Source organism: Lineus longissimus, chromosome 11 (assembly GCF_910592395.1).
Source record: "Lineus longissimus chromosome 11, tnLinLong1.2, whole genome shotgun sequence".
Classification (NCBI taxonomy): Eukaryota; Metazoa; Nemertea; class Pilidiophora; order Heteronemertea; family Lineidae; genus Lineus; species Lineus longissimus.
The window spans coordinates 4,562,174-4,583,589 of NC_088318.1; the positions used below are offsets into that span (position 1 = coordinate 4,562,174).

The following is a 21,416-nucleotide window of genomic DNA, read 5'->3' on the forward strand; positions in this document are numbered from 1 at the left end:
TTGATCAACTTAGTTAACTAACCCTGCCGTTGTGTCTAGAAATAGCCGGTAACTTAAATACAGTGTATCAAAAATGGTGTTATCACTTATTGAACCTTAACCTTTGGATTTGAAAATAAAACTTAAATACTTTTTGAAACAATTTGTAAAGATGGATGAAATTATGTTTAGTGGCCGGCATTAATAGGAAGTTTATCAATGGACATCGAAGTGACCAGCGAACGAAATCCTATCATGACGTCACCCACCCAGACCCGTAGCTACTTTCTTTTCCCTTATTTTTCATTTTCTGCAACATCTTTCCGAGTTGAAGCAGAAAACGTCTTTTGACCTACACAATGAAAAGATGCATTAACACACGATTTTCGGTGAGGATGTGACGTGTACATGTACCAGCCTCCCTATAGCCACAGCCATTTCTGAATGTGTCCATGTTCCTGGCGAACATTTGTTAAAAAGCATTGTCTATTTGATACATATTTCCGAAGAATTCAAAAAGTGGTGTAATACGTTCAAAACAAAGGTACGCTCCGGAACAATAGTAATCTTGAGTGTCTTATACATGTACTTACCTGGCGTACTTAGAAATAGTCGATGACCTTCACAAATCTAGATCATTATCACCTCTCATAAAAGAAAGATATTGAAGATGTTTGCGCAAGTTATCACAATTCAACGGTGCCTCATGGCGTGCTGAATGCGGCGCTAGAAGTTCCGGAACAATGGGAGACAACAGCTTTGCCCATAAGGGTAACGCTCGGGACACTGGGCAGAGGTCGGCCTATGGTTCCACAACAGATTTTGGTGAGTGTTTCAAATTCCTTTTCTCTTGCGGAACTGTGATTTATTTTTGGCATATTTGATTAATTCGTATGGTCAGTCGGCGACTGACCTGGTGGAGCGATTGACTCGTCAGTTCCTTTGTCATCGTTAATTTCGGGTCGATGGCCCATCTTTACCCCCCCCCCCCCCAGGCTTAGCAATCGCGTTTGACCAGGCGATGCAATGCACGGAAAGCGTGATGGTCTGTGGGGGATTATTTCTGTTCAGGTATTTATCATGGACTTGCCGCGTGAAAATCCGACAGCAGAGAAACCCATCGCCGTACTTTCTTATGCAAAACTCCCGGAGCTTGTCATCGGACGCTGTTTGCCTCCCTCCCTACATGTACGTTTGTGAGTGACGTTTTGACAATGGCTACCAATACGCACTGCTCTGCGGGTACCTCAACTTAAAGAAACAAATCACCAATGGGTGGCTTACCTCCATATTTACTGGAGTTCGTAGCCTAACAATTGAGATTGTCATTCTAAAATCTAACCAAAAAACCATAGTGTAAAATTCATTTTGAAATACATGTAAGTCGTGCATTAGACGCACGTACTTGGTAGTTCATGAGTACCACTTTTTGGTTGGTGGACACGACCTTTTGAATACATTTCAATGTCAATGCAGTGATTAATCGATTATATTTTAAATATGATTAAAAACCGAGTAGGCCACTTATATTTTATCTATTAGTGCAGTCCTGTCAAATGACTGACAGTTCCACTGTTAGTATACATTGTAGCCGTCTCTGGTTTGCTTGCTTAAGTGGCTCAATCCAGATATCCATAAATGTCGAAAGAAGACTAGCTTGGCGAGTGGCGAATGAGTTATGAAACACCCTGTATTACCCTGTGTCCATTTTCTCCGGCGCATCCGCATGTTAACAATAGCATGACTTCCACTGAATCCCAGGGGCTTAATGAGCGCTGTCTTTCAAATTTCAGAAATCACAGTTCAACCCCAGACGAAGAGGCGGCGATGTTTCCCATGCCTCCCTGATGATGTTTGGAACGAGTTGAAAGAGGTGTTCAATCTCTCGTCAACAATGGTAAGAACAGCCAATACCCCGATGGCTTCGAAGTGCCAGAAATATGCAAATGAAAATAAAATTGCTTGGTCGAAAAATATTTTCAAACCACCTTTTCCTAGAGCGAAATATTTTACCACAAACAAATTACAGAATATAGCAATAACTTTCCGGCGAAAACCACAAACGAAATCGGCACGTAAAATTAATTTCAGGCCGATACATTCAGATTTTTCATGACAACAAACAGTTAGTTTCTTATTCAATTCTTATGTTGAGGGAGAGATGGACAGTCAGGCAAATATGTAACATTTAAAATGTCCCGAGAACGGAGGTGTACAACAATGCATCTGTAACTGTCTGCGTTTGTCAACATACCTTCAAGAGTCCGTGTTTTCGTATTATCTCATACTCTGATTATCTTTGGGAAGTGAAGTTACTTTGATTACGGATTAGCTTACTTAAATCCCTGCTTCGAAATTGCCCTTACAGATTTTGATATCTCTCTCATTTGTACTGATGGCGCCGATCAGTTTGGCCTTCGTTGGACGCCTTGGTACCACCTATCTTGATGCTGTTGGACTTGGAAACACGGTATGGTCATGACTACGAGCGATGGGTAAAGCCTGGGAAGATATCACCTCGAGTAAATAATAGTTTACGAGAACGAGATTGACTTGAACTCAAGATGCCGGCTGTAGAGGATTTCGAGGAAGTTCTGGCCGTTTGCTCGTCGAGTCGTACTGCCTAGAGTTAAAAAATACCGATTATTACATGTATCACTGATGAACTCGGAACCCTCATTTTTGATGTCTAATAATTCCTTTTCCAGATGTTCAACATAACATGTTACACAATTGGAAATGGCCTTGGGTCTGGGTGTGACACAGTCTTTGCACAGGTAAGATAAAATGAATACAAACCAGGTTAGTAGCAATTTGGTCCTCAAGGGGACATCGCGCGCAGTGGCCGAAAGAGGACATTGGATTCTGCAGCTATGATCCTTGGCTATGATCGGATATTTAAGGTCTAAATATACATATCTAAAATCCTTCTGCCGTCGTAAAATGGAACGGTAAACGTTTGAATACCAGCTTGATTCGATCGAGCCATCTGTTGTACAAGAATCAAGCATCTCGTATTTCGCATTTGCTTCGCCCAGACAATTATCTGGCTAAGGCAACACGCTACATGTAGGTAACACTGTTAGTTTAGATTTAGGACATATTTTGATTGGTCTGCAACATACGTAGGACCGTAATCGTCGTAATCGTCGACCCGCCGCCATCTAAAGCGCCTCGAAAACGAGTGATTTTAATCGCTCATTCGCGGTGGTGCCAGCGGTCATCGTCGGTTACACAGTGTCACGCCTAAAGTCCAAGCCTAACGGTAGATTGTTGCATATATATATCTGAGGTAAACACTGTCAATGCCAGATCATAAGTATTTCTTTTTATTTACAGTCGTATGGCAGCACAAATAAAAAGATGGTCGGGATATACGTGCAGCGAAGTAAGTATTTACCGAGCTACGGCATTGGTCCATTGCATGTGTTGTTGTTGCCCAAGTCAGTCGCTATCAGTCCTCAACCTCCTCCTCGGGGCAATACCAAAGATATAATACTATTTGAGTTACTGTAAGGAGCGTCGATCTCACTGAACAACAGCGAGAAGGGTAGCGAGTACCGCCCCGCCCCCCCCCCCCCCCGTGCGGAGACTAATCAGTCCTTGTTACTATTGAGAGGATTTTTAGTGTATCTCATACAAAGGTGTGTCTATGCTCTGTTTTTTTCCTGCCAAATATTGAGGCGAATTTTCATGGCGATAGTTTATAATTCGGTTCGTACCAATATGATAACAAAAACGGATCTCTTTCGAACCCCTAAAATGGATATGATAACACGAAGAGATATCTTTCGGGACCCTCGTACGGAAATAACACAAACAGATCTCTTTGGAGACCCTCGTACGGATATAATAACAGAAACCGATCTCTTTCGGAACCCTCGTACGGATATAATAACAGAAACCAATCTATTTCGGAACCCTCGTACGGATATAATAACAGAAACAGATCTCTTTGGGGACCCTCGTACGGATATGATAACACAAACATATCTCTTTGGAGACCCTCGTACGGATATGATAACAGAAACCAATCTATTTCGGAACCCTCGTACGGATATAATAACACGAACAGATCTCTTTGGGGACCCTCGTACGGATATAATAACAGAAACCGATCTCTTTCGGAACCCTCGTACGGATATAATAACAGAAACAGATCCCTTTGGGGACCCTCGTACGGATATGATAACAGAAACCAATCTATTTCGGAACCCTCGTACGGATATAATAACACAAACAGATCTCTTTGGTGACCCTCGTACGGATATAATAACAGAAACCGATCTCTTTCGGAACCCTCGTACGGATATAATAACAGAAACCAATCTATTTCGGAACCCTCGTACGGATATAATAACACAAACAGATCTCTTTGGGGACCCTCTTACGGATATAATAACAGAAACCGATCTCTTTCGGAACCCTCGTACGGATATAATAACACAAACAGATCTCTTTGGGGACCCTCTTACGGATATAATAACAGAAACCAATCTATTTCGGAACCCTCGTACGGATATAATAACACAAACAGATCTCTTTGGGGACCCTCTTACGGATATAATAACAGAAACCGATCTCTTTCGGAACCCTCGTACGGATATAATAACAGAAACCGATCTCTTTCGGAACCCTAGCTCGTACGGATATAATAACAGAAACCGATCTCTTTCGGAACCCTCGTACGGATATAATAACAGAAACCGATCTCTTTTGGAACCCTCGTACGGATATAATAACAGAAACCGATCTCTTTCGGAACCCTCGTACGGATATGATAACACGAACAGATCTCTTCCATGACCCTCGTACGGATATAATAACACGAATAGATCTCTTTCATGACCCTCGTACGGATATAATAACAAAAACAGATCTCTTTCATGACCCTCGTACGGATATAATAACAGAAACAGATCTCTTTCATGACCATCGTACGGATATGATAACAAAAACCGATAACTTTCATGACCCTCTTACGGATATAATAACACGAATAGATCTCTTTCATGACCCTCGTACGGATATAATAACAAAAACAGATCTCTTTCATGACCCTCGTACGGATAAAATATCACAAACATACCTCTTTCATGACCCTCGTACGGATATAATAACACGAACATACCTCTTTCATGACCATCGTACGGATATGATAACAAAAACAGATCTCTTTCATGACCCTCGTACGGATATAATAACACGAACAGATCTCTTTCATGACCCTCGTACGGATATAATAACACGAATATATCTCTTTCATGACCATCGTACAGATATGATAACAAAAACAGATCTCTTTCATGACCCTCGTACGGATATGATAACAAAAACATACCTCTTTCATGACCCTCGTACGGATAAAATAACACGAACATACCTCTTTCATGACCCTGGTACGGATATAATAACACGAACAGATCTCTTTCATGACCCTCGTACGGATATAATAACACCAACAGATCTCTTTCATGACCCTCGTACGGATATAATCACAAAAACAGATATCTTTCATGACCCTCGTACGGATATGATAACAAAAACAGATCTCTTTCATGACCCTCGTACGAATATAATAACACAAACAGATCTCTTTCATGACCCTCGTACGGATATAATAACACGAATAGATCTCTTTCATGACCATCGTACGGATATGATAACAAAAACAGATCTCTTTCATGACCCTCGTCGGGATATAATATCAAAAACAGATCTCTTTCATGACCCTCGTACGGATATAATAACAGAAACAGATTTCTTTCATGACCCCCGTACGGATATAATAACACGAATAGATCTCTTTCATGACCCTCGTACGGATATAAGAACACGAACAGATCTCTTTCATGACCCTCGTACGGATATAATAACACGAATAGATCTCTTTCATGACCATCGTACGGATATGATAACAAAAACAGATCTCTTTCATGACCCTCGTACGGATATAATAACACGAACAGATCTCTTTCATGACCCTCGTACGGATATAATTACACGAATAGATCTCTTTCATGACCATCGTACGGATATGATCACAAAAACAGATCTCTTTCATGACCCTCGTACGGATATGATAACAAAAACATACCTCTTTCATGACCCTCGTACGGATAAAATAACACGAACATACCTCTTTCATGACCCTCGTACGGATATAATAACACGAACAGATCTCTTTCATGACCCTCGTACGGATATAATAACACGAACAGATCTCTTTCATGACCCTCGTAGGGATAAATTAACACGAATAGATCTCTTTCATGACCATCGTACGGATATGATAACAGAAACGGATATCTTTCATGACCCTCGTACGGATATAATAATAAAAACAGATCTCTTTCATGACCCTCGTACGGATATAATAGCAGAAACAGATCTCTTTCATGACCATCGTACGGATATGATAACAAAAACAATTTCTTTCATGACCCCCGTACGGATATAATAACACAAATAGATCTCTTTCATGACCCTCGTACGGATATAATAACAAAAACAGATCTCTTTCATGACCCTCGTACGGATAAAATAACACGAACATACCTCTTTCATGACCCTCGTATGGATATAATAACACGAACAGATCTCTTTCATGACCCTCGTACGGATATAAGAACACGAACAGATCTCTTTCATGACCCTCGTACGGATATAATAACACAAATAGATCTCTTTCATGACCATCGTACGGATATGATAACAAAAACAGATCTCTTTCATGACCCTCGTACGGATATAATAACACGAACAGATCTCTTTCATGACCCTCGTACGGATATAATAACACGAATAGATCTCTTTCATGACCATCGTACGGATATGATAACAAAAACGGATCTCTTTCATGACCCTCGTACGGATATAATAACACGAATAGATCTCTTTCATGACCCTCGTACGGATATAATAACAGAAACAGATCTCTTCCGGGTCCCTCGTATAGATAATTTCAGAAACAAATCTTTTTCGGGCCCCTCGTCTGGATTATTGTACGATATCTCTTCCGGGTCACCCGTAACAGAAGCACGTATCTTTCTGATAATGTGGAGGAAGTGATTTCATGTAACTCATTTTCACTTTTTAGGTTTTTATGTACTCATGCTGTTTAGTATACCGTGCATGGCTGTTCAGCTCAATATGGAGGGAATTTTGAGACTCATGGGACAAGATGAGGAAATAGCCAAGTAAGTACATGTAAGAGAAAGGTTAAATTTTCGCAAGCACGAGGCACTACTTTGGATTGAATAGCTTGTCAGACCTGTCAAAGTGATTGCAAAAAAGACGCGCTATCGTCGTCGTCGTCGTCGTCGTCGTCGTCGTCGTCGTCGTCGTCGTCGTCGTCGTCGTCGTCGTCGTCGTCGTCGTCGTCGTCGTCGTCGTCATCATCATCGTCGTCATCATCATCATCATCATCATCATCATCATCATCATCATCATCATCATCATCATCATCATCATCATCATCATCTTGATTGTATCGGCTCGATTGTCGAGTGACGTTTTATCATTATCAGTGTACACTTTACCTTCCTTCTGCAGGCTAACAGGAGATTACGTCACTATGCTAATCCCAGCTGTACCGGTAAGCATACCACAATACTATTTTATTTTACTCCGTTAGACGTTTTCTAGTAAAATGGAAACAAATCTTTATTGTGTTTGCGAAAACACGCTAAGGGTTTGTCATTTCGCTGAAAAACGTCGACGGAGTGCAGCATATTGTGTTGGCAAACAACCCATCATTTCTAGGAATGTATATATATCAGTTCTTTCATTACGCATAATTATTTTTCATGATTATCGCTAAAAGGTAAGCCAGTGTATGGCAGTCTATAACGTCGCGTCCACTACATAAAACGCCGGTGTTGGTCCGGAGTTTTTGCGCTTACACCTGTTAATTTTCCCCTTTTTCTGGTTCGGAGTATCCCCGGGGTTTAAAAACGCCGGAGTTTTCCATGTAGCGGACGTATAACAGCACTGGCTTTCTACTTCACGGGCTTACTTCATCCATGTGATTATCGGACGATACCTTCGAAACGACTATAACAGATGCTGCTTCATTTTCTTAGTTTCTTTCACTCTGTTAAGTTTTTTGTTTCACAGGCGTTCTTCGTTTACGTTGTAATGGGGAGATATCTTCGGAATCAGGTAGGATGACTGAGCTAAAATGAACCCAATATTTTTAAAAGCCTTTTTTCTCAACGGATTTTCTCTTCGATTTGTCACGGCTTGGTCAGGTCAGGGTCACGTCTCCCATATGAGCGGAAGTACTGTGGAGAATACGTCAGCAGCCAGATAGATATCCGTGCAGCGTCTTCGGCAATGGTGACAACCCTCACTACGAAGGAATTGATATTTCGGCGCAGTCTGACGCTTCTGTTGGTGTTACTTATAATGGGGATTGGCATTTTCTGTAAATTTCATTTCGTTTTCACCCAAGCCGTGAACAGGTATAATGGATATCCGAGAGTTGCTACTAATTTAAAGCTTAGCAATTTGCGTGTCACAGCTTATTCATATTTTGCAAATTGTGGGTTAGCATTTCCCCTGGTCATGGTGAAGATTGAGATAGAGGCCGGGCTGATAAAAATCATTCTCAGGACCAGTTTTGTAACACTTTTTCTTCTTCCCCGTATTTCAGTGTGTGTCCATACAATAGATAACTGGAGAGGGCGCGACTTCTTCTACTGTTTAAAGGCCATATATCAAGGTTTTGAAAACATGCTTGATACTCATGAAATATGTTGAGGGTTAAAGAAACAAGATCCCAGACATTAAAAAAATTCTAACAATAAAGTCATTATTTAGTTATTTCAATTTTCAATTTTAAACTATTTGAATTTCCCACCACACACAACTTTAGATTAGTTCCACATGTGGCCGCTAGGGATTTTTTGATGACGTAGATCAGGTCAGTCAGAACAAAGCAAGATGGCTTCCGCATACAGTTCAGAGAGTGAGAGCAGTGAATTTGAGGATGTTTTGGTCGATAAAGAAGGATATTTAAACGTTGAGCCGTACATGTTCGAGCCATTAATATCACTAGATCATAATGAGAGTGATCATTCGGACGAAAGTGATTAGAATTTGTGGTTAATCAATTTGCATGGCAGACCTGCCGATATAGCAAAGAAGACATTGATAGACGGTTGCAGATGCATAACATGTATGATTTTTGAACAGACTAATGTTGCACAATATTGTTTCGCCTCGTCAGTGTTGTATCGCCAGTTATGTCATGACGCTGAACTACTATTGAAAAGTGACGGTATTATGCACAATCATCTTGACGTGACGATATAATGCCGTGCAACGTTTAGATAGGCCTAGATGTCAGATGACAATAATCTGTCATTGACAGTGGCTGTCACTGACACTGACCTGTGTCGCTGTCACCTTGCTATGGCTGGAACACAAGAAGACACTATGCGGTATCACAGGCCCCAATAGGGCCTACACATTATGTATAACAACCGACCTCAGCAGCCTCGGGCATTAAATGCAATTGACATGGTTGGAACAGCTGTTTTTAACAAGTGGCATTTAATATTCAGTTGGATGCAGATATCCGGCTTCATGTGATAATCCGTATCGATAAAGTGATCACTGCAAAGTTTGGCCGAAGGCCCAGGCTTCCAACACTCCAAACGTTTGCACTTCCGAATCCACAGCTTCCTCCTCTCTCGTTCAACTGGCTTTGGAAATTCATGAAAATGGGTCCCATCCGTCATTCGATTGTTCTTTGTGCTATCCTTGACACAATTCGGAGCCACACAATACACCATAGTGAATGAAACACATTACTTCCAGGTGTGCATAATTAATTAAGGCCCTCCTGCTTTTATGATTGCATGACATGTACAGATAACCTGATCTACATCACAACTTTTGCTGAACCCGCCGCCTGGCTCTAACAAGCCAGTTGCTAGCCTGATTAGGTAATCAAGTTGTCAAACACATAATTGGCTATATCTTCAAAATGGATGGAGCTAATTGCATTTGGTTTTCTGTATTGTATAAAGTGTTAGGTACACTTTTAAAATCGTCTTACAGCAGAAAATGGCAAAAAACCTTGATATATGGCCTTTAAGGGGGGGGGGGGACAGGAAAACACGTATTCGTCTGACCTTTAATTAGGGGGGGGGGGCAGTCAGTATGAAAACCCTCAGAAATTTGAAATCCCGTAATTTGACATCCTGTGGAAATCAGGGGTTAATGTTCGCTTCTCCGCCCTGATTTCCTCAGGATAGTATTTTGAATAAAATTATAACTTACTTAACTGAGGCAGTTGAATCGAGCACCGATACTGGAATCGTACATACACACCAATCTATTATAACTTGTCACATACAAGATACATCCTATTTATAGTCTAGCGCAGCCCAGTTATTCATAGCTTGCAACCGTTTCAGAATATCTTGCTTCCTGTTGCCTTGGCAGGGCTGAGTGGTGTCGGGGCCAGTGCGCTCTTCCATTATATATTCGTCACCAACATGGACCTGGGGATACTGTAAGTCGAAAAAGAACGCTTAAGCTAAGGATCAACACGGTTACCTGAGCGGTCACAATTTCTCCTATTCAGAGATTTCAAATACATGCAGTTTGTCAGCTTGGTATATTCAATAGTTCTTTAGAAACAAGAGTGGAAATACCTTTAACAATATGATCAATTGACAGACTGGACTTTTATTGAATATTGTAAATGATATTATGATGATTTTATACCCCTATACTGGTGTTATTCAATGGTTTGATTGATATCGTTCGAATTGCTGACAAAAAGTCGGAAAAAGCCTAGGTTTTTATCAGACAAAAATGAAGGGGTTAGCACACAGGATGTACGTGCAATTTTGCGAGAAGAAAGCAGCTGAAATAGCAGATAGACAGTGTTGCCATCATCTGTCAAATAAAGAAACATGCATTATGAGTGTAGTTAATATGTCCTTGTGCTTTAAGTCATTCAGATGCACTATCAGTACGCTTTTCTCATAAGCGATGGTGACATTGTCTCTCTGCTCTTGTCCGCAGACGTAAAAATCATTATTTTTTAAATGCGTTTTTTGTACTAACCCTGTTTAGAAAACAGAAGAAGCGTATCTCTATCGTATAAATAGTGTTTATTAGTCGATATTGTAATATTCACTTGGACTACTAATTAAACAGATCACGAACGATATAAAAATCGTTGCTTCATCTTGGCAGTAAACCATGGCTAGCTTTTTCGACTCCGGTCCTCTTGTTGTCTTATTTCCCCCTGCTTCTTTCCAGTGGCTCAGCCTACGCCCAATGTATCGGGTTCTACCTCCAGCCGACGATACTTATAGTGTATACTTTGACAACCAAGGTGTACCGAACGACTTGGAACGGTAAGCAGCAAAATTTTTTCCTTCAAACTTCTGACACCAAAAACTCTGATGATAGGCATTTCCACTTTTAACAAACAAGACCGTATTTACCTTTTTGGTCGGGGAGGTGGGCACATTACGTTTACAGCTCCTTGAAGATAAAATCATTCGTACAGCTCTAAAACGCCTTTCTGAGCGGTACGAATTATCAAGATTTTGTCTTATAATCCTGATCAGATAAGCGAATCAGTTGTGTGATCGTCCAGTCACGAAAGAAAAAAAGGGTACAACGTTTTGCTGCGATGCATCTGGAAACTAGACAGTTCGCTTACAAGTGTATTTTTCTAACAAAAGAGTTTTTTTTAAATCTGAAATTGACTGAAAAATAACGAGTTTATAACTATTTAGTTTGACCAGTGTTGGTCATATCGCGCGCTGTCCATCGTTTGATCTTACCCTCCCATTGTCCGAGAGCACATACCTCATTGTAATGCTCGACTATCTGTGGTTAAGGGATTAGGCTCACGGTACAATAAGCCCAATCTTGGGAGGACCTGAATCGTTCGAAATGTAATGCAACTGATGGGGCAGAGCACCACTTTTCGTTCAAAAACTGCACGGAAAATGGCAAAGTTTAACTGGATGTTCTTTTTTCAATATAGGTTTGAGCAAGGAAGGTTTCCAAGGTTGGGGAATGTTCACCGGAATTGCAGTTGCCGGACTCCTCAACGTCTGTTTCCAGTGGTGGGCATTTGAGTTAGGCACCATCTTGAGTGGGCTGATCAGCGACGTACAGCTGGGGGCTCAGGCGATATTGTTCCAAGTCGAAGCTTTTGCCTTCATGGTGAGTATGTGCATTGCGACGAACCCAGATTTTGCGCTGAGGGTCTCAGTGGCGATGCTGTTTCTATGATATCAAGTATAAGACGGGAAATACACTTGTTTCGCATTATCATAAACCTTTGCATGTGTATATGCTAATCAATCTGGTTGGTTGGCGCTGTTTGACTGGTTTATACTGGCATAGCTCGCTAGGTTGTCCCTTCGAGATTTTGAACGAAGAGACGAACAAATGTCATACATGACCCGGCCCGGCAACTCTTCGCCAGAATTGCAATCAAAGATTCGTTGGTGTCGTCTACGTTACGTGTTTCGATGTGTCTCTGTCGATCGTGACTTCTGACGAGCGAAGGCTTTGCTGGAATCCGAAATCGTTTTTAAGGACTAACAGACTTGGCAAGATAGTGCAGGTTGCCAACATTACGTCGCCTATGATCTATTCCAATTTGATTGCAGGCGCCTATTGCTGTTGGAATCTCTGGTAACATCAGGGTCGGACAACACCTTGGTGCAATGAGAACAGATTTAGCCAAACGAGCTACATATGTGACCTTTTGTTTTGTGTGTAAGTAAAATCGGGTCACACTGGGATCAGTACGATTGTATCAAATAAGATTGTGCAAGAATTTCCCCTCAAATTATTCCCTACTAGATTTTTCGTGCTGAATTTGTCAGATCTGAAAATGTTACTCCTTTTCACTGGGTTTCATGCAAAACCACATAGGTAATGTAAACTATTTGCACGGAACTGTATGTCAAACATGCTACACGTATTCCTACGACTTTAAGTTCTTACAGGCCACCAAAGACTTGTACATGTCAGTCAAATGTCTAAAAGAAAATACATTGAAAATTCTTTTGAGGGATTGATTTCTCCTGATTTCTATTCAGTAATGTGCCTCATATTTTCTTTAGGGTGTATTGGTGTCGTCACGATAATATTGATGCTGTCTTTGAAAGACTATATTCCGTTTGCCTTCTCAAATGATCCGTAAGTATGCATGTACATGTTGTTTCAAATACCATTACTGGTAGCTTGATTACTCGTACGAAGGCATTCGACGTTCAAATTCCTCCTTCTCCACACAGATAGTGCCCTTCTTTGTGCTTAACTGATAAACCGTCATCACTTTGTCAGTTGGCTATGATGTTGAGTCCGTTCATGAGGAGCTTTCCCTGTTCGACGGCCGTGTTACATGTTATTTACAATCATTCAGAGTACTATACAGCACAATAAGAAGTAAAAGATAAAGTGACAACCTTTTGTATATTAGCAAGCAATCATCATTTAGTGAGGTTGACATTTTGTTATTTTATCTTTTTAGCGAGGTGGTAAATGCAGTGGCAAATGTCATTCCCATCCTTGCTCTTTATCATATTTTTGATGGGACATGCGTAAGTAGACTACTACTTTCAGTGGTTCTATTATTGGTGAAAAGCAGCTCGAATAGCATTCCGCGAAGTTACTATTTATAGCTCACAAGGTCATTTGAATAAGATATTGATGACGTTTTAGTCACGTGACAGTCGGACATCGACACTTATTTCTACGCATTTGAGCTTATTTCAAAGTCAATTATCTTTGACCCTGCATTGTTTTTAGCATGAATGATACCATAGAGTCAGAGAGAGATATATTCAGAACAATTATGTAGTATTTCCAACACTCGGACATGTGCCAGATTGAATCTAAAGCCTGAATCCATTACGAAACCGCATGTTTGTCCGACATTGCCTGTAATTCAGCGATGGGGAAATAGAGGGCAGCAGCTGCAGTGACGTCATTATCGCGGAATGCTATTGGTCCATTTGAGTTCGTCTCATGACGACACCACGATGACCAGGCCACCACCTTGAAAAATACATATCGAATGTATAGACATGTACGATGTACATGGCATGTAACTATGTAACTGGTAACTTTAAAAGGTTTCCATTCATATCTCGTCGGTCCTCATAACTAATCAAAGCTTCATTGTATTGTTGAGGTGGACTGCTGCATTAGATTCCAGACCTCATGTTACAAATTAGCTGGTCTACAAGTATTGACAACTGAAGAAAACGTGTTATCGCAGTTAGCTTCATACCGTTAGACTCCTCGGGCAGTTCATTTCGCCAACCTATCATACTGTCTCATAGGGTGAGGAACGAAGCCGGTCCACTGCCTCTGCGGTGTATATACCGGAGGCATATTTATAACTTAATCAATCATTTAGCAATTGAGTACCAATTTGAAAACATCTTTTCAGGCGGCAGCTGGAGGCATATTGAGAGGTTATGGGAAGCAGAGAGTTGCCGCTATTATCGTGTTCGTGGGTGTGTATCTTGTCGGCCTACCAGTCGGCATTCCACTGATGTTCATGACAGATCTATTGTCGGCAGGTAAGTCATATGTTTTGATTAGGTTTGAAAACCTATTTAGTATTTCAGAAGAATTCTGAAATTTGGCTGGGGCATAATGAACCTGCATTTGGAAATCTGAAATTACTAGGAAATCTTAAACTGCTGGTACCTTTTTCAAAAGTTAGAATTTTAGAAAATTAAGAATGATTTTGTGTACTGTTTGCTATGTCTGATAAACATGTCCCTAAACCAGCTCCACCCAAAATATCGCTATGTCCATACCTTTCGTCGCACACGAATTTAATTCACTCTTAAAAATGAGGGTTAAGACAGTGTTGATTGAGGTTTTACAAAAAAATATATGCATATTTGAGTTGGCCAAAAAAAATGTTTAAAAGGTTGTCGAAAGCTCGAAAGGTCTTCTTCTAAAAGTGTATGGGGATGGTTCAAAATAATTCAAGAAGTCTTTGAAGACTTTTCATCATTTAAAGCCATCAATTTTTAAATTGAGTGTGCATGTTTCTATTCTATCCACAGGGTACTGGTGGGGTCTTACCATAGCTTTAGTTGTTGAAACCCTTCCATATATGATCTACATCTATCGGACAGACTTTGACAAAGAAGCACAACTAGTAAGTGATACATAACGTGCGTGTTGATAGCAAAGGTCCTCGTGAGGCCTTCCCCAGAGAATCAAAGATCTACACTAAGAGTACTAAGAGATTCCGAGCATCTAGTTTGTTCCGAGTTCCGAGTCCCTAGATCCCGTGTCTAGAAAACCGGCTTCCTTATTTAGCTTGGGCATTTGGACATGGGGATCTTTGGGAAAACAAGGTAGACGTTTGTCATCTTGTGCTGCGTCCTTAGTATTTTTCGTCATCAGTTGATTTTGATATCATATTATCTACAGCCTGAACACTTAACTTAAGGCACTTAACTTCGTCATGCCGTGAGGAAAGTCTTACGTATATTTTTTGCTCATTCATACTCAATTCTAGGCGCAGATACGAGCTGGTGTAAAAGTCGAACACTCCAAGCTGCGCACAGACAAACACGAGAACGTGGGTGAAGAAGAGAGCATCTTGGGTCTGGGAAGTCTTGAGGAGGAAAAGCGAAGTAAGTCGTTCCTGCTGCTCATTTCGCGAAGAGTTTGTTCTTTTTCTGACACATAACCATCGCCTCTCATCGGCTCGTTGTATCGCGGGTGAGCGGTATCAAATTATCTTTGGACACAGTCATCTAACATATCAACATGTCGAAAGCAGTGACTCGGATCAACAGGTCGAAGGCAGTTATTGGATACGGGTGACGTCATTTCATCGGCCTAAATTGGGAAAAACTACTCTTGTGGAGAAAAAGTGTGGGATTACAGTTCAGAGAAGCTAAGATTTAATTCTTGCATCAGCGAACGGCAAAAGTATACTTCAGTAGTGTTGTTTTGTTACAAATAATTACGCACAACAACAGGTTTTGATTTTATCTTAGTAGGTCCTTAATTTTCTTGTATTTTTCAGAGCTGATCGACTCCGAACCTAAGACAAGGTCAAGGTTAGGGGCAAGGTCAAGGTCAGGGTCACGTCTCCCATATGAGCGGAAGTACTGTGGAGAATACGTCAGCAGCCAGATAGATATCCGTGCAGCGTCTTCGGCAATGGTGACAACCCTCACTACGAAGGAATTGATATTTCGGCGCAGTCTGACGCTTCTGTTGGTGTTGCTTATAATGGGGATTGGCATTTTCTGTAAATTTCATTTCGTTTTCGAGCTAACACCCAAGCCGTGGACAGAACTTTGTGTGTTCTACAATGGGACTATAAATAATTCGACAGTGACGAATTTGCCCGATATTGTGACTGCAAACGTGAGTCTCCCTCTGTGTAACTCAACTGCGTTGACTTGAAAAAAGATGAAGTTTTCTAACACAGAAAGTACTCGGCGGCCACTGGAGGTGACCAGTGGTTTTGCAAATGATGTTATCTTTCGCAGCTACCATAAATCTGGGGAAATTCCGGACTACACAGAAGAAGACAGCAGACAGTCATACTGAGAGGGCATTTTTTTGTTGCCAGACTTCACCTTGTTTGCTTAATCACTCGTACAAAGGCATACGACGTTCAAATTCCTCCATCTCCACACAGGTGCCCTGCTTTGTGCTCAGCTGACAAACCGTTCTTACTTCGACAGATTAACTTCTACCTTTAATGTAGGAGTCAGTGCATAAGGAGCTTTACCTGTTCGATGAGCCCTTTTACATCGTTACGAGTACTATACAGCACAATGCTGTACCACCGACCCTTTGTCATGTTGAGTCAACAAACAGTTGTGATTCCGATGAGTATCAAAATTTGTGTTCAAGAGATATGTTAGAGTACAGACGTATCATGCGATATCATTTGATTTTTTGAAAGAAATGTCCGATTGAGAACGCTTTTGAAAAAAGGCAATGTTTAAAAAAGATTAATGTTGTGAAATAAATTTTTACACATGATGTATTTTAAACATGGCGTTATTTCTTGCTATACTCCAAAATTCACTGACAAAGCCCGATTTCCGACGAGGAAAACTCACACTTCGAGCATCACACGCGGCAATGCAAAATCACGGGCCTAGGCCTATATGCCTATAAAGGAACTGGGTCCGGTTTGACCGAGTCTGTTGAAAGGTTCCTACGGTACCGTATGCATATTACCAAGCAGATTAATTTATGCTTGATGTTATCCATTGCTCTTCTTCATCATCTTCTTCGAATCTTCTGGCCTCGGAATTTTTGAGATGCACGCTAGACACTCAGTAACGAAGTCGGCTGTCCACCACAGCGCCACAAAGCTTTGAGGTCAGGTTGGTGGTGTCCTTTTGCCAGTACTCTATTCTTCACAAAGAGCATGTCTGAGACCTATTGTCTTCTGGCTAACAATAATCTAAACTACCTGCTGTCTTCTGCTCATATTTCGATCGCTTTTAACATGAAAAGAATGTATGAATGGGGTGCAGTTTAGTAGTCCCACACCACCTATCGTTCAAAGAGAAAACCAGACAAATCCGTTGGGTGTGACGTCACGGGCAGTTACAAGAAGTGTCAACAAAGCCAGATTTTGGTCGGCTCTCTGTTTAGGAAAGGAGAGGCAGCTTGGGATGCTACATCACGTGACCTCGAGACCCTACACCAACACCTGCGCCTGGTGAGTACATCTTCAGATCCGTGACAAAAAATCGTTGTTAAGGACTCTCTTTTAAAAACGCCATGCTGTCTGCAGTAGGTTAAGCATTTTGCACAATCGTCATGGCCGTTTAGTACAGTAGGGTATGGAATATTTAATCAATATGTACCTTATCGGCACGAATGCACAATGAATGAATAAGCTCAATGATAATCGCCTAATACTTTTCAACGTATTGAAATGCTTTTAAATGTACACATATCTGATTATCCTTTCAGGCCTATATAGATTAATTGTCGAGAAGCTCGTCTGCTTAATGGTTTTGACACCCACCATTCTATTATTTCAGTCAAAATACAGTTCCGTACGAGATCTAAAGCATTTTTCCAACAGACGATGTAGACACAGTACATGTTTATGTACAGTACATGTAGACACAGTACATTGACGAAATCAATTTGTACACATGGTCATGCTACGCCGTTACGTACTTCGTAACAAATCAGACTGATCTACATTGCAACTACAGTACATGTAGAATTTTGGTAAAATATGTACACGTTTATACCGTACATAATGTACTTTTTTCTAGGGAATGGCCCAGGCCAGGAGAGGACCATGTGCACGATTCAAGCGCATTTAGGGTAAGTCAGATACCAGGGACTAATCAATCTGAACTTTATAGTATCCTTTAAATTATGAAGGTTTTTAATCTTGATAAGATGCAAAAACATCGGTGGTCAGGATAGGGACTGACAGATGACGAGCTTGGGTTGTCGGTCACGTATATTGCACCGCTGTGACGGATGACTACATTGTAGCTCAATCAATAAAAAGAAACACAGTTTGACAGATGTCATCTACTCTACATAGCAAAATCTGTCAAAAAGAAACAGGATTTTCTTATGTTCCACGAGCAAAAAATCTGGTGTGTTATTTTACTCATTATGCGCCTCGTGGTGTAACTGGAAGCCCATAGCACAGGAGTATCAACAACGACCACTTCGCAGAAATTGGAAAAATACTGCCAATATCCAGTCAGCCAACCATTTGTTTTGTGAATTATTTATCACACTATAAAAGTCGATCGCGGTGGTGGACACGCGACAACTGTTATGTTTCGCCACCTAAATTGTGTATTGTAAACCACCACTTTTTATTTTTGCGATAAGCGAATCCATTTAAAAAAATAAGATTTTGCAATTTTTAATTTGATGTATTTACTCAATTTCGGTTTTCTGACCAAAAAATTTTTTTTCGCCAATTTCAATTTCGTCGGACACAAGCTGAAATATTTCTCCGAAGTATCGCGGCGTGTCTTAAGCATACACCACCAGTCCTCCGCCCCCCACTGACACCACCAAGCTGTTTATCCTACACAGGCCCCTCAATGCATCAGTGGTGTTTGACTCGTGTGTAAAAATATGATATTCATTGCCCTATACCGCATTCAAAACACGGTGTTGAGGCTTAGTTTATAAATCCTAGTCGTGCATTGGCAATATTGAAAGGTATAACTTTCGAATTAAGTCGATTCAAATCCCTAATAATCTTCAGAGGATTTCTCCATAAATCTTGAACAGGGGGCTAAGCACGCGACTGAGAGCATATCATCGACGTGGGCATGTATATCATGGTAATGCAATGAGGATTATTCACTATTGCAAAAAATAAGATGGTTATAATACCAGAACTTAAACAAATGTGTTGGCTTCCGAAATAATCAAAATATTTTCATGTATTGACGGAGTTCAATTGACATCTCTGACAACCATTTCTTGTTATGACAAAGTTGAGACTGATCAATTTGAATACATACAAAAATCGACGTACTCAATTCATATCTAAATGCGTATGTCTGGTTGTCCTGCCGTGAAAAATGTATAGTGCCAACAACATCATGCCAACCACACGCTACTGGTGCAGTGTCACAAGCTAGGCCTACTCCAATTTCCGTCAGTTAGGCTGAAGGGGTGGGGATCTTCATGGCGCTAAAGCCAAAAAAAACAAAACAAATCATTCGATTGACACTTCTACAGTATACAGTAGTGGAATACGAAGCTTTTACGTGGTGCATTCTGGTTGGTTATCGGAATAAACCAGTCCGCCATACTGCGCCCTGATTGGCTATTATATCTTTTCAGCCATCCTCAACCCCTGATTGGCTACAATATATTTTTGTCCTTTTCAGAGAACCACTGGCATGCGAAGTTTCTACGTGGTGCATCCTGATTGGGTATCGGAAGAGACCAATCCACCGAAACCAAAAGGCCGTACCAACCTCCCGTGGCCTTGGGAGCTACCCGGGGCCCGGTCACTGTATGAGCTCCCGGACGATGTTCTGCGGGGCCGGATCCTTACAGACATGAAAAAGGTCAGTGAATAGAAAAAAAGCAAAACCTGAAACTTTGAACTGAGTGCTTGTTGTATAATATACCCCTGTTCTGTACCGCAATGTCATGAATCTACGTATTTCCTTACAGGAGGATAGCCACCCTCGGCTGAGGGACGACCCACACCGACAATGGAAGCACGACTCCCCTTGGTACGTCAACGATCCCAGTAAAGTTCCCGACTCGAACGTATTGGAAAAACGACCATTTCATCTGCCACATGTCTGGCCCGAGAACAACCAAAGACGAATTCTTCAGACGGAGCTATCGCAGCGACCCCTAGAGGAGAGATTAGAAAACGGAGACTTGTCGAAATACCTCGACAGGAATGAGTTGCCCCGGAATTATCACCAGCGTACCGTGGCACCTAATCCGACACGTGACGAGGCAAGTGCCTTCAGACTCAAACACAACAACTACATGACCTACTGCGACTGGAGGACCGACGAAAAGTAGTCAAGATAAAACATTTACGATATTTCTTTTGATTCAAGCTTCTGTGATAAAACTGCATCCACGTTGATCTATGTGGGACATTTTGCAATTGACTGATCATTATGCCTCACTATGAGATCTTTCGATACGAAGGTGTCCATACACGCATTAGGCACAAAACGCCATTGAAATATGCAGGACCACTTTTTTCCTTTGGTTTATTATTTACGATGATGCAGCATAAACCCAAAGTCAGTTAAATGAACAAGGGACTGGGCGGTTGTTGTGTGTTTTTGAGTCATCTGTGATATACATGTTCCGTGCACGTGTTTTTTGTGCAGTGTAGTGTTTCGTCTTGATCTTAAATGTATTCATGTCTTAAAATATACCACGACTCTCAAAGAGTTGATGTTCATGTTGCATTATCATTAAATTGAAATTGCTTTTCCACAAAAAACGCTGTTAGTTTTTCTATGTTTATTGTTAAAGGAGAAACGTATCGAGATACAATGCCGTATGAGAAGGCTATTTCAGATAAGGCACTTAATAACACCTCACCTATGATGACCACATGGTTGCAGCAACAAAAGTCGCTTTTGCGGGGCGCTTTATATAGATCCCATTGAACAATGTTGAATGGTGCAGAGGTCGTTGATGACATGCATCAAAAGTATGGACATACGGTCTATAGAACGTCTGTGTGCATATTTTCCAATCCCAAGAGAACGCGTACTATAATCAATCCGATAAGGCGACTGATGACTGCTGTCATGTCTCTAAACAATGGCAAGAATAAATTTGACCATAACTACTTCTGGTTCCGCTTTTCAACGGCTCAGATGCTGTATATACCGTCCCTCCATGTACAGCGTATAGCGGATCGGAGTCGTATTTCAATTGGCTATTGC

General features: G+C 41.1%; 2 protein-coding genes across 3 annotated transcripts; both read left to right on the forward strand.

Annotated features, from left to right (window-relative positions):
* The first annotated feature begins 684 nt into the window (after positions 1-684).
* On the forward strand, positions 685-16,993 carry LOC135495696 (multidrug and toxin extrusion protein 1-like). Of its 2 annotated transcripts, XM_064784551.1 has the most exons (18): positions 685-804; positions 1,773-1,876; positions 2,348-2,449; positions 2,688-2,756; positions 3,319-3,367; positions 7,079-7,178; positions 7,534-7,576; positions 8,098-8,142; positions 10,407-10,504; positions 11,263-11,360; positions 12,002-12,183; positions 12,636-12,744; positions 13,095-13,170; positions 13,505-13,574; positions 14,429-14,561; positions 15,060-15,154; positions 15,521-15,638; positions 16,037-16,993. In XM_064784551.1, exons 1-18 carry the CDS (start codon positions 723-725, stop codon positions 16,420-16,422), a joined length of 1,959 nt encoding a protein of 652 aa, XP_064640621.1. In that variant the 5' UTR covers positions 685-722; the 3' UTR covers positions 16,423-16,993. The 2 variants fall into 2 exon arrangements, with proteins under 2 accessions (XP_064640621.1, XP_064640622.1); XM_064784552.1 differs by lacking the exon at positions 2,348-2,449.
* Positions 16,994-17,578: 585 nt separating this feature from the next.
* LOC135495914 (uncharacterized) lies at positions 17,579-20,955 on the forward strand. Its single transcript, XM_064784939.1, has 4 exons — positions 17,579-17,701; positions 18,273-18,324; positions 19,872-20,054; positions 20,164-20,955. The coding sequence occupies exons 1-4, from the start codon at positions 17,655-17,657 to the stop codon at positions 20,527-20,529; spliced, it is 648 nt and encodes a 215-aa protein (XP_064641009.1). The 5' UTR covers positions 17,579-17,654; the 3' UTR covers positions 20,530-20,955.
* Positions 20,956-21,416: the final 461 nt, after the last annotated feature.

Coding starts and splice junctions, on each gene's coding strand:
- LOC135495696 (XM_064784551.1), top strand. CDS start 723: ATGGGAGACAACAGCTTTGCCCATAAGGGTAACGCTCGGGACACTGGG. Junction 7,577..8,097: donor TGCTAATCCCAGCTGTACCG/GTAAGCATACCA, acceptor TTTGTTTCACAG/GCGTTCTTCGTTTACGTTGT. Junction 12,745..13,094: donor TGTGACCTTTTGTTTTGTGT/GTAAGTAAAATC, acceptor TATTTTCTTTAG/GGTGTATTGGTGTCGTCACG.
- LOC135495914 (XM_064784939.1), top strand. CDS start 17,655: ATGCTACATCACGTGACCTCGAGACCCTACACCAACACCTGCGCCTG. Junction 17,702..18,272: donor TACACCAACACCTGCGCCTG/GTGAGTACATCT, acceptor ACTTTTTTCTAG/GGAATGGCCCAGGCCAGGAG. Junction 20,055..20,163: donor TCCTTACAGACATGAAAAAG/GTCAGTGAATAG, acceptor ATTTCCTTACAG/GAGGATAGCCACCCTCGGCT.